Source organism: Schistocerca serialis, chromosome 4, assembly GCF_023864345.2.
Source record: "Schistocerca serialis cubense isolate TAMUIC-IGC-003099 chromosome 4, iqSchSeri2.2, whole genome shotgun sequence".
Taxonomy (NCBI): Eukaryota; Metazoa; Arthropoda; class Insecta; order Orthoptera; family Acrididae; genus Schistocerca; species Schistocerca serialis.
The window spans coordinates 409265761-409277620 of NC_064641.1; the positions used below are offsets into that span (position 1 = coordinate 409265761).

Consider the following 11860-nt stretch of genomic DNA (forward strand, 5'->3'; position numbering starts at 1 on the left):
GAAATGCAGAATTCCGCCACAAAATCACAAGTCCGTTGATATACTAAGCCTAGTGACTGTTGAAGTCCAAGTTCCAACATAGCATTCGGGTTTTAAGTCCAGAGAGCAGCCACATCGACATCGAATAGCAGGTCCATAGCAGAGTAGCAATTCCGAATTGTAGTGTTAGTAGCGGTGTTAATTAAGGCTCCATAGTTAATGAAACCGGCGGCTGGCGACGCTGTACCAAGAAGTGCGGCCTACGGTGCGTTTCTCGGCCGCGCGTGAATGTGGATTCACACTTGAAACGTCGCGGTCACGTCCGTCACGTAAAGGGATTCTCGTCTGTAGTTCAAATGGTGGCATTCACACACGCCGTCAACGGAACGTCATCGACAAATCACGTCACGTCAAGGTTTCGGTGGGTCATAATGTAGCCTACTTGGAGAGAAACTGTTACGTTAAGTACACAATGTGAACTAATACGAAATTATTCCCCACTGACTGCTAAGGTCTTAATATGTACTGGAAGACAATACTAAGTTAGAGTATTTTATTTTATACATTGAAGCAATACACTGCAAACTAAACAATACATATCTTGTTCAATGTGCTTTACTCGCGATTTTTCCAGTGGAATAGCGAACAGAAAAAGCGGGAGTAAATCTGGTGTGGTACGCAAAAGTTTAAAGTAAGATTTGTAATAAAATAACGACGGTCAGCAGGAAGAAGAAATAAGTGTAACCATAGTTCGAGTACGCTCAAACGGCTCATCTATAAATACCCCAGGCAAACCATCTGCTTCTGTCGAGGCGATATTGGACTCCTAATTGTTGAATTTCTCTTCGTAATTTTTATTTCTGTCATCAGTAACAGGTAAAAAAACTTTTGTTCAGACACTGTAAAATATTCATAGAACGATGACACCTCCTCTTCCAGCTCCTTATAAAGAGAGTGGAACTCTCCTTCATAGTCTCGATTTTTTAACATTTTTCTATCCAAGACTATTTTTGCTCTGCGATCCTCATCATAAAGTTCAACAGAAGTCACTGTAAACTGCTTTAAATTAAATTCCGACATTATATGACGATCTACCATGGTGAGTATTTTATGAACCAGCTCTAGCGTCACGACGTCCTTTCGACGTTGACGTGCCGTGTAGTGTGAATGCTCAGAAATACCTCTGACCTCAAAAACGTGACGGTGACGTTCCGCCAAGTCTGAATCCATCTTAATGGAGTGCGCCGCCACTTGGTGTGGAGATTTATTAGTGGTGGATTCCACGTAGGTAATATTAACAAATTTTATAGATATAAGCTCCCTAAAGAAAAGCGTTTACTTTTCGGGGGTCAAAGGTATAATAGCCTGAACCGTTTTTATTTTATGCTACACGCAGTTTTGAAGAAATAGTTTCTCGAGAAAAAGCTGTTTAAAATTTAGGGACGATTTTTATATGTATTTTTGGTTCAATTTACTTAAAAACTAAATGTTATTTAATATTTTTGATGTCAATAAGCACAAATCTGAAGTTAGATTTCCCAAATTCAAAATGGCTCATCCAACGGAGGAAAAAAAATTATGTTTTGAACAATTTTAATGAAACATTTGACCAAAAAAGTGGTTTTACTCTGCAATTCCAGGATCGTATATCAACCCTTACTCTGATTCGAATCGTTCTTATAGAGCAATTCCCTCGTTCTTCTTGGCAAGAATAACAGATCAGGCTGAGATGGAATATCTTTGCATGCATCCTCCAGTGTACATCTTTTTCTGAACGCGCGTCACGGCACAAGTTTTGTCCTTGAGCCGGAGGTCTCCGGCTGACAATGGGAAGGTCTCAGACACGGCCAACCGATTCGGCTCAAATTTGGCAGGTCGCTTGTGTTCAACCTAAAACGAAGGAATCTGAGATATTTTGGGTCAATACCCCCGCGTTTTTGAGAAAATCACCCCTAAAAGTTATGACGAGCAATCGACTCAAAACTGGCGGGATCGATAGATGATTGTAATTAGAGCATTTTTCATCATCAGGTATGGGGTCCGAAAACGCATACTTTTCCAGAAATAGAGGTAAGAAACTTTTACAACTGCCGTTTCTGTATCCAAATGGTAAACGCTTTTCGCTGACAGCACCGATGGTCGCCGGCAAGGTAGCTCAGCGTGTTCGGTCAGAGGGTTAGCTGCCCTCTCTAATAAAAAAACTGAGTTAACGGCTCAATATCGAACTTGAACGGGTGTCATGGGACATCCGCACCGAACAAATGAATCGAAAGAAACAAGAAAAATAAAAAAAAAGAAAATAGCGCAACGGCCAAGGTAACTGTCTGGGATTCGGAGAACGCGGGTTTGAATCTCGATTAAACCTAGCGGATGTTCTTCTTTTCGTTTGTATTTTGCCATATCTCAGTTGATAGGGATAGGAGGCTTAATAAGGTAAGTAAATCTATAAGGAATGATAATAATAAGGCAGGGAAACTAATTTACCAAACGCCGTGAGCTAGTAAAGTATTAAGCCTTGTCACATGAAAACAACTCCGAGTAAGAGTGCTGGTAATTCCTCACGAGGGATCACAGATAGCCAACCGCTCGACGCTTGTTTACAGCGAGGCACGGGACAGAATGCACGCGGGGAGAGTTATGGTGTCCCGGTTGCCTCTTCGTCATATCATAGTTGTGCACCTGTAAGAGTGAAGGTGTCTAGCAAGAGCCTAATAGAAGTCAATCAGAAATAATTGTTTTACGTCATTAGGTTGCCGCGAACCTGGCGGATACATGTACCACGATTTTTCCATCGTTAATGCGCCGAATGAAATTCGTTTTCTGAATGAATACAGTGTTCTTCCGTAGGTAACATATGACGAGTACTGTAGACAGTTTGTAGTAATTAGCTCGTCTGTTTATGCCGTAGTAATTAGTTATTGTTTGCTGTGTCATATCTTTCAGGTGCATAATCTGAATAATGGAGGGTGTACACCCTTCGACTATTCGACTAGCGCTGTAATATATAGCTGGGAGCCTGTCACAGACGATGGAAAGTGGGAAGTTACCGACGCTGTGTTTTGATTTGTAAAAGTGTTGCGAGAAAGATGCATTATCAACGCACTACCGGAAGCAGGCAGTTCTGTTTCTCAGCGTTTGAGAAATTTATTTGCCTACCTTAATATTATCATTCCTTATTGATTTACTTACCTTATTAACCCTCCTATACCTATCAATTGAGATATGGGAAAGTACAAACGAAAAGAAGAACATCCGCTAGGTTTATTCGAGATTCAAACCCACGTTCCCCGAATCCCAGACAGTTACCTTGGCCGTTGCGCTATTTTTTTTTTTATTGTTCTTGTTACGTTCGATTCATTTGCTCGGTGTGGATGTCCCACGACACCCGTTCAAGTTCGGTGTTGAGCCGTTAACTCAGTTTTTTATTAGAGAGGGCAGCTAACCCTCTGACCGAACACGCTGAGCTACCCTGCCGGCGACTATCGGCGCTGTCGGTGAAAAGCGTTTACCATTCGGATACAGAAACGGCAGTTGTAAAAGTTTCTTACCTCGATTTCTGGAAAAGTATGCGTTTTCGGACCCCATACCTGATGATGAAAAATGCTCTATGTACAATTATCTATCGATCCCGCCAATTTTGAGTCGATTGCTCGTCATAACCTTTAGGGGTGATTTTCTTAAAAACGCGGGGGTATTGACCCAAAATATCTTACACTCCTTCGTTTTAGGTTGTACACAAGCGACCTGCCAAATTTGAGCATAATCGGTTGGCCGTGTCTGAGGCCTTCCCCTTGTGAGAGCATCCCACGGCGGCCGCGACACTCCTTCGAACAATGAGCAGTATAAAACTTTGTAACGCTCGGATTAAAAAACCCTTTGGTCTCGAAATTCTAGACACGTACACCTTTCAAAATACGCAAGAAAATGTAGGATTTTCCACAGATTTTGATGAGAACCTGGCCTTGAAGAAGTGGGTTCTTTTTAACTACGCCCTTGACATAATTTTTTCGCAAATGGTCGCTTCATACTGAGAAGGCGACGTGGACGCTGTTCTGAAAGCACTAAAACTCAAACACTCTCTGCAGGTGGAAAAGAAATCACTAGAAGTTAATTTCACCATACCAAATAAAATCCTAATAATTCCTACGAATTACAAGCTGTTGCTGTCGATCGTGGCTATCGAGCGTTCTTTCTTCCTTAGATATTCTATAGATCACAATGAAATAAAACCTAACGTGGGTGGATAACGAAATAAAGTGTTCCTCGAAAAACTACGTTGAGATCGGTAAAACTGAAATACGTGAAATATAGTTGAAAGATAACCAGGTGGGGACCGTTTGAATGACTGATTATGTTAGTGTTCAAACAACATTTATTTTTTTCTAAAAAACAGGTATAAATTATGATAAACAAGTTGTTGATTGAAAACTGTAAACAACTAACAGATGGTTTAAGACTACACTGGACAAGGACCCTGGGTTGGCACAGACAGCTTAACTCTGGCCCTAAAAATGTGGATAACGCAATCTGAATTGAACTGGCGCTGGGCAGACTATGATTAATCAAATCTATTAAAGTTTCTCTATATAGGTGCAGCTGAGAGCAAGTGGCGATTGAGATCTGTACGCCCTGACAGTGCGTTGCGCTAGTACGCTACCCTGTTTGCTTCGTGCGGCGATGTACATTGCAGATGGCGAGGTTCGTGCGGCAGAGGTGAGACGTGGAGACGGCACCTGTGAATCGATCGTCTAGCGACCAGGCAGACGGATCGCAATTTACTCTCTACCACAGCTCTGAAATCAAGGTAGATTTCAATGTGTGACACATCCGTTCGCTGGTCATACCAAGAACCAATATGACTGACCTATACGACAGAATGCACAAGGATACCAAACGTCAAGACTGATAAATCAAAAATGAGTAAGTGTGCCCTCAGCAAACGAGCAGTACAAGGCGTTTGAAGTCACACTGTTGGTACAGTAACAATTTCACCACAGGATCCTCGTCTAAACTACTCGCAAGTGAAGTCAGTCTTAGGATATGTCCCAAGTACCAACCACACATGCCAGAGCCTCGACTAGAAATGCTTCCAGACCTAAGTCCCGTACCCGAGGGCTTCGCACCAAACCCGGAGAAAACTTCCGTTTACCAGTAAAGTGCACGAACGACGCCACCTTTACCATCTCTTGAGCTAATAACAAGTCTTTAGAGATACTAAATCACCCCTCCCACATGACAGCACAAACTCATGTCGAACCAGGGCAGGAGTCAAGAAACCTCCATCTCTGAAGAAAAAGGAAACCGCCAATTTCTGGCTTTTTTAAGTTTTCGCAGTGGGGGAAGAGACGATTTTCTCTGAAGTCGTGTTGCTTCCCACAGCAACAAGCGAACAGATACAGTCTTAAAGACCTTTATCTAAATCATCTTGTAACACCCCACCCGTCACTTATCTGGTTTTGGCGTGTGTTCACTCCAGCTAATTGACTAACAGAACAACAGAGTGTGCAAAACTGCCGCAATATCGGATAACACAAAGAAAGTAATAAGGCCCTGTGACTTCTGATTTAACTGCGGTGGCAGTGTTGACATTAATTGATTCACAATTGATCACTTTTAATTAAAAGGGGTGCACATTGATCTTATATTCAGCTATTGAACAACAGATGCAAGTGTTGAACATAAAATTAATTAAGTAAATGACTTGGGATTTCAACTACTTGATTGAAAACAGATGCAGTCAATCAGCACAAATTTATTTTAACTCCCAACCATCCATCATCTCATTACATGACTCTCCTATCAGGCAGTGGTAATAAATTGCGTTTACGTGGAGTAAAGCACGATAAATCAAAATTAATTTCTATGGACTGACCCAGGCGTAATGCGAAGTGCGAGAAGAATTCCCCAATACACGGCCCATGAAATCCTCGTGCAAACTTTGCTCACGTGATCCAACAAATTAATGTGGCCTAATTCAAGCCGCAGCGGATGCAATATCACCGAATTCAGCGTGGCAGGGCGTCGTCATGGTACTGCAAGGCTGCGCTCGTCTGTTCACTCCTAGCTATCTTGCTCAGTGCATAGCTGAACCAAAACTTTCTATCCCCAAGCTCAATCGTTCCGTTTGCTAAGTCCTAAACTGCAGAGATTCTCACTCTTTCTGAGGCAAGAACGCCACATCCGCACTCTAGGCAAGCTGGGAGCGAAAGACTCCTATGGAGACTTCTTCCAGTCCACTCTTCGCCTTGGTTTCCCCTCCAGCAAAATCATTTACGCCAATTGCAGCGCAAGTCGCGTTAATTATGCATCGCTTCCCAGCGCCGACCAATGCCTGCTCTGGGAAGTGAACAAATTCCCACAAAATTTCCCTTCCTCTCAATTTCTGCTATTTAGCTCCTCCCAGGCCACCCATCAAGGTTAGCGTCTTCTCAAAACACCAATTTTTCCGGAATTCTGACTCCCAGGAGAGTACTTCAAATTCCTTGGTCCTATGTTCCCATTGGAGGCCGGCGTATTTCATTCTGTCGCTCTTCACCTGATTTACTTCAGACTCTGCAGACTGTGAATTCAGCATGGAGTTGCTATAGTCACAAACACGCATATTTTGGTTTGTGTTGACCGCTCCACCATAGCTTTGCGTGGGTTTCTCGCATGTTTCACTTAAAACGGGACGACAGACATTTATCAACAGGCTTACAAGTTTTCCATCTGCTTCCCAGTACACCAGCATGGGGTTGACCACCCACTCACTGTCACTCATCTTAAGGCAGCTGGAGGCCGCACTCCGTTACCGCTTTCTCAGAGCTTGAGCCGCCCTAAGCTGCCTATTGTCGCTTCCCATCGCCGCTCCCCAGCCGGCCACGTTCAGCTCTGAATACTTCCCTGGGATAAACTAGCCTCCAGTTAATCGACGTGTTTTCACAAAGTTATCATGTTGTGTGAATTACTTTACGTCACACGACATCAATTATTCCAATACGTCCATACTATACCCTCTACAAGATGCATTGTCCCTTGTCAGTCATTTTTGTTCAGCCCTACTGTTCGCTCAACATGAGTTAGGTGATCTCTAATGACTTCATGTAAGGGGCATAGTTCTTGCCATCTTACAACCTGTGCCTTGGAGATTGTTAGTCCTAGCTATGAGGTTTAATAATGATTCTATCTCTAAACGTTTCTCAGATGCCGGATTTTTCTTCCTTTTATTTTGAGAGATGGAGGTTTGTTGACTACTGCCCTGGTTCGATATGAGTTTGTGCTGTCATGTGGGAGGGGGGATTTAGCGCCTCTAAAGCCTAGTTATTAGCTGGGGGAAATGGTCACTGGCCTATTTGCACATTTGGCGAACACAAAAGCTTGTGAATTTCTATTACACATGAAGAATTGCTAAGGGATGGGCTCGCCGCCAATTGCTTTCAACTCCCAACACGCCGTTTCTACAAGTTAAGAACCATAAAAATACCTCATGCTTTTAGCGCCCTACCAGGCTCTATCAACATCTGCCCAGGCTGTTATCTTTCTAGAGTCTTGCTCAAGTTGTAGTGAAATCTTTCATAATTTCCGTATGCAAAAATAGGTGAGTGAGTAACTTGTCCTCTCTCGTAGTCACATGACTCCTTTGAAAGATGAATTTAATTTCTGCAATGAATATTCTGAAACGAAATGACTAACCAGAATTCCAGTCAGAAAAACAATCTGCTAAACTAAATGGAACCAAGTTAATCATTACAAGTAATAGTTTCATGAAATTTGTCTGAAACAGTTGCCTTTCAAATTCATATAAGAATATAAGGAAATTAACTTAACTTAGCGTCTCGGCCCAAGAGACATTAACCAGATATCGAATTGCTAACAATTTCGCGATGTTACTATTATTATATTTCCCTATGGACACAATGCAGAATCGGACGATTTTCAGATGATTCTCGAGCTAACATACACTTTCCAGCATAGAAGAATATCACAACATTACAAATTACGTAACAAAATGTCCTACCCAAGCACCAGTAAGGAGCATTATGTGCAACATCCGACAATACATCCAACATCATGTCAGTATTATTTATTTGGCATGTTATATCTGTATAGGTATCTACATTACATGTACAAAATATAAGAACGAATTCTTTATTTCTAATGATTGTCTGCTTATCAGCAAAACGTCAATATCTTCACCATCTGTATCAACACCAGTCCAGCTCACAACGTGACATCTGGCACAGCTATAGACATATTTCGTCATTGACACATTACGACATTACGAATAAATGTATCGTGTAGGCTGAGTCGGCCTCGACAGAAGGCCCAAAGATAAGTCTACAGTGACGTCACAGTAGAGTAGGGCTTACATCAAACGTTCCGTAGCGTCAATTGGTAACATGATCTTTGGCCTATGAATCTTACTAATTCCCACGCGGTTAAAAATGGGACAAAAGATCTTTACTGATTCATTAGATGTCTGCGGTAGCAGTGTAATTTGTATAAATAACGCGAACATGTTAAGACACAAGTCATATGTTAATCACTTGCAGATCTATTGAACTTGGGATCAACACATTCACCAGTAATCGTGCCCCTGGTATCATCTCCTAATGCAGTGGGCGGTACTCCTTTTTGGGCTAAACCTCCTTAATACCTAAGTCTCGTTTTTGCTTATTGAGTTTCATATCGTCTGAAATGTGTTGCGCATTTTAGATTAGTATGATGCTTTTTACGTGATAATAATAATAATAATAATCTGTCTTCAGTTTGAACGGTCTAAAATTCTGTGCTTTAAATTGGACCCTCTTATGGTAATTGAATGAATTAGGTTTCTCGCAAGACGCCTGTGTCAGAAAATGTATGTAGTGACTGATACAGGACGATTCTTAACAACTGAAAACACTACCTGAGCACTCTAATGGAAAATGTCTATATGTCCGGACAACGCTGAGGAGAAGGAAGCAAAACGCACACATTTCCGTGGAAAAATAAACGACCAATACAGTAAGTGCTGAGTAAAATTTCTTAGTTCAAAGAAGAAGCTGTATACTTGTACCACCAAAATATTAAAAGTCGTACTGTTGCTTACAGTTCTTAGTTTTAGTGCGCGAGCAGTACGGATTGTATTCCACTGAATCTTTTATTTCATGCAAAATGTATTTTAATGCATTAGAAAAAAGCGTCAACCATTCGTTACACGTGCGACAGCATGCGCCACCAATACGTTCCAAAACGCCCCGCATAGAAATGGAATTTTTCCGGGGATCACACCCCTGGTTCTATTGGTGGTTAGAAGGTGGGGATCAAGTGTTTTTGATAGCCCCTAGAGAGTATTAGAGTGCCTAATAGAAGTCTCGTGTTACTGTAAATATTCTACAGCACACGGCCAAAATTTGAATATTACGCACTTCATCCAGCTTAAGCTAATGGAGAAAAATGGTTGCTCATTTTTGTTACATGTGATCTATGGTGGCTCTTAAGGGATTTATGGAGACGTCATTTAGTTCATTGGTGGTCCCTGTGAAAACCCAAAAATCATGATTTTCGGATATCAAAACAGAAGCGCGGATTGCAAGACGGCTATGCACAGCAAGTAGCTGAATTTTCCCGGAATATTCCTAAGGTCCCGATCTCAAACAAACCTGAAAATTTTCTTGATATGTTTGTCAGTTGTCGAAATACAGAGTTTGAAAGTTATTGGAACGATCTGTTGTAATAAAATGACGAGGAACGTCTTAGTTTTGGTTAAAGGATTTTTCTGTTTAGTTATTTTTGCGTTATAGCTCGCGTGTTATGAGAGTAAGCCGTTTTAAGGCAAGCCTAGTTATAAACGTAAAAACAGGCACGTAGAATCAGATTTGCCGCTAATACGTAGTTTACAAACTGACGTAGCATCGAGAAATACGCTGCACAGTGTCTGTGTTATCATCAAATGGCTCTGAGCAGTATGGGACTTAACATCTGAGGTCATCAGTCCCTCAGAACTTAGAACTACTTAAACCTAACTAACCTAAGGACATCATACACATCCATGCGCGAGGCAGGATTCGAACCTGCGACCGTAGCGATCGCAAGGTTCCACACTGAAGCGCCTAGAACCGCTCGGCCACACCGCCCAGCTATGTGTTATCATCACAAGATTTTTGGTAAACCCGTGTTGTTTTAGTACTGAATCGCATGCGGTATTTTCGTGCACATAAAATCCAGTCTAAGATGTAAAGTTATATAGTTTTAAGTTACTTCAATTTGACCTTAGTAAATTATCAAAATTTTACGCTCCAATAAAGTTCTTTTGATGTGAGTGAAATGTCCTGATGTTGCAAAGAAAAGAATGGAACCAACGGAAAAATGCTCCTATCGGAGAAAATAATGACAATATGTTCCTGTTTAATAAATGACTCTGAAAGGTGAGGTACCGGGGCCACATCCTACTTTACTCAGCACCCTCAAAAATTTTCCCACAAATTTTTGCATGTGAACATATTAGCGCTTTTTTATGCTGAGAGAGAAGGAGACAGTGACAGTGGCGAAGAGATGGAAAAGTGATAAAATTGGACGATAGTAGACAGTGGCTGTGGTACATAAAGAGCTAAGCAGACAATGGCAGTGGTGGAGAAAGAGAGAACACAGTGCCAGAGGAACATAGTTGACAGTGACAGAACAGGACTAGAAAAAGAGTGAGGAAGACAATGGCAGCGAGAGAGGAATAAGAGACGGAGAAAGTGGAAGTGAGTGAGAGCCAGTGATTATGGGAGATAGTGAGAGGCAGAGCCTATGACGATGACAATGAGGAAGAGAGAGACAGTGACGGTAATAAGAGGTAGCAGCAGAGGGAGTTAATTTATGAAATAGTGCAATAAGAGAGAGCAAGAGGGAGGTAGTGACTGTGACAGTGAGAGAAGACAACATTAGTTGGAGAGTATGATGGACACTGGCTGTGAGACAGTAACAGGAAGACATAAGGAGACATTGACGGTGAGTTGCGCTTAATGAGTCAGTGATAATGGACAGATTGGAGTGGATGGGTACGAGCGACTTGAAAATGATTTACTAGTGATTGTGAGCGAGTGACAGTTAGGGAACGTGTGCGAGTACATGTTAAAAAGAACATACATATGTTCGTAGGTCAAAATTAGTAGCAAGATAATTAAAAGTGTTGAAGGTAGAATGAGGCAGATGGTACCCTACTTTTCAGGTCTGTCTTTTGATAAACTGGAGTACATTCGTTTTTGATGCACTGTTATTACCAAAAACGCACTTTCCAGCCTTTCGTCACTGTTCACATCATTTTATGTCGTCGCACGGCAGTATGAATGATGTTTCCAATAGGTATGCATAAGGTGAAACTCTTGTCCACAGCTACCGGGAGAAGATGGAACAGTTCTCGGCGGTTTACCGGGAACACCAAGAGACGTCGCTGCAGAGGGCCGTGTGGTGGGTGGAGTACGTGCTGCGCCACGACGGGGCTCCCCACCTACGCAGCGCGGCCACGCACCTGCGCTGGTGGCAGCTGCTGCTGCTCGACGCCATCGCAGTCTTGCTGGCAGCCGCTCTTGTGGTCATCTTTGTTGTTTACAAACTAGTGCGGTGCCTTCGGAGTGCCCTGCGACGGAACAACAAGCAAAAGCAAAGCTGAGCTGTTTTTTTTTTTTTTTTTTTTTTTTTTTTTTTTTTTTTTTAAATTGTCGCTGACTACTCTATGTTGCTAAAGACGTTCAGGCAGTCATTAGTGTATGTTCCAAAGACACTAACAGTGTACGTTTAAGTAATTTCGCTAATGAGAGGTAGTGTTAAGCCGTCGGCATAAGGGACGAGGCCGCTAGAGCTGAAACGCACGCAGATGGTATGTCCAACGTCACGAGACAGCACCGTCAGCGCACTGCACGAGCTGGTTAGCTTG

The 11860-nt window shown here is 42.2% G+C and overlaps 1 protein-coding gene across 1 annotated transcript in view; it reads left to right on the top strand.

Annotated features, from left to right (window-relative positions):
* The window catches only part of LOC126474494 (UDP-glucosyltransferase 2-like), a 105469-nt gene extending 93873 nt beyond the window's left edge, over positions 1-11596 (top strand). The window contains exon 6 of the mRNA XM_050101964.1: positions 11320-11596. Coding sequence (XP_049957921.1) covers positions 11320-11596 — 277 coding nt within the window. The remainder of the gene's footprint in view (positions 1-11319) is intronic.
* Positions 11597-11860: the final 264 nt, after the last annotated feature.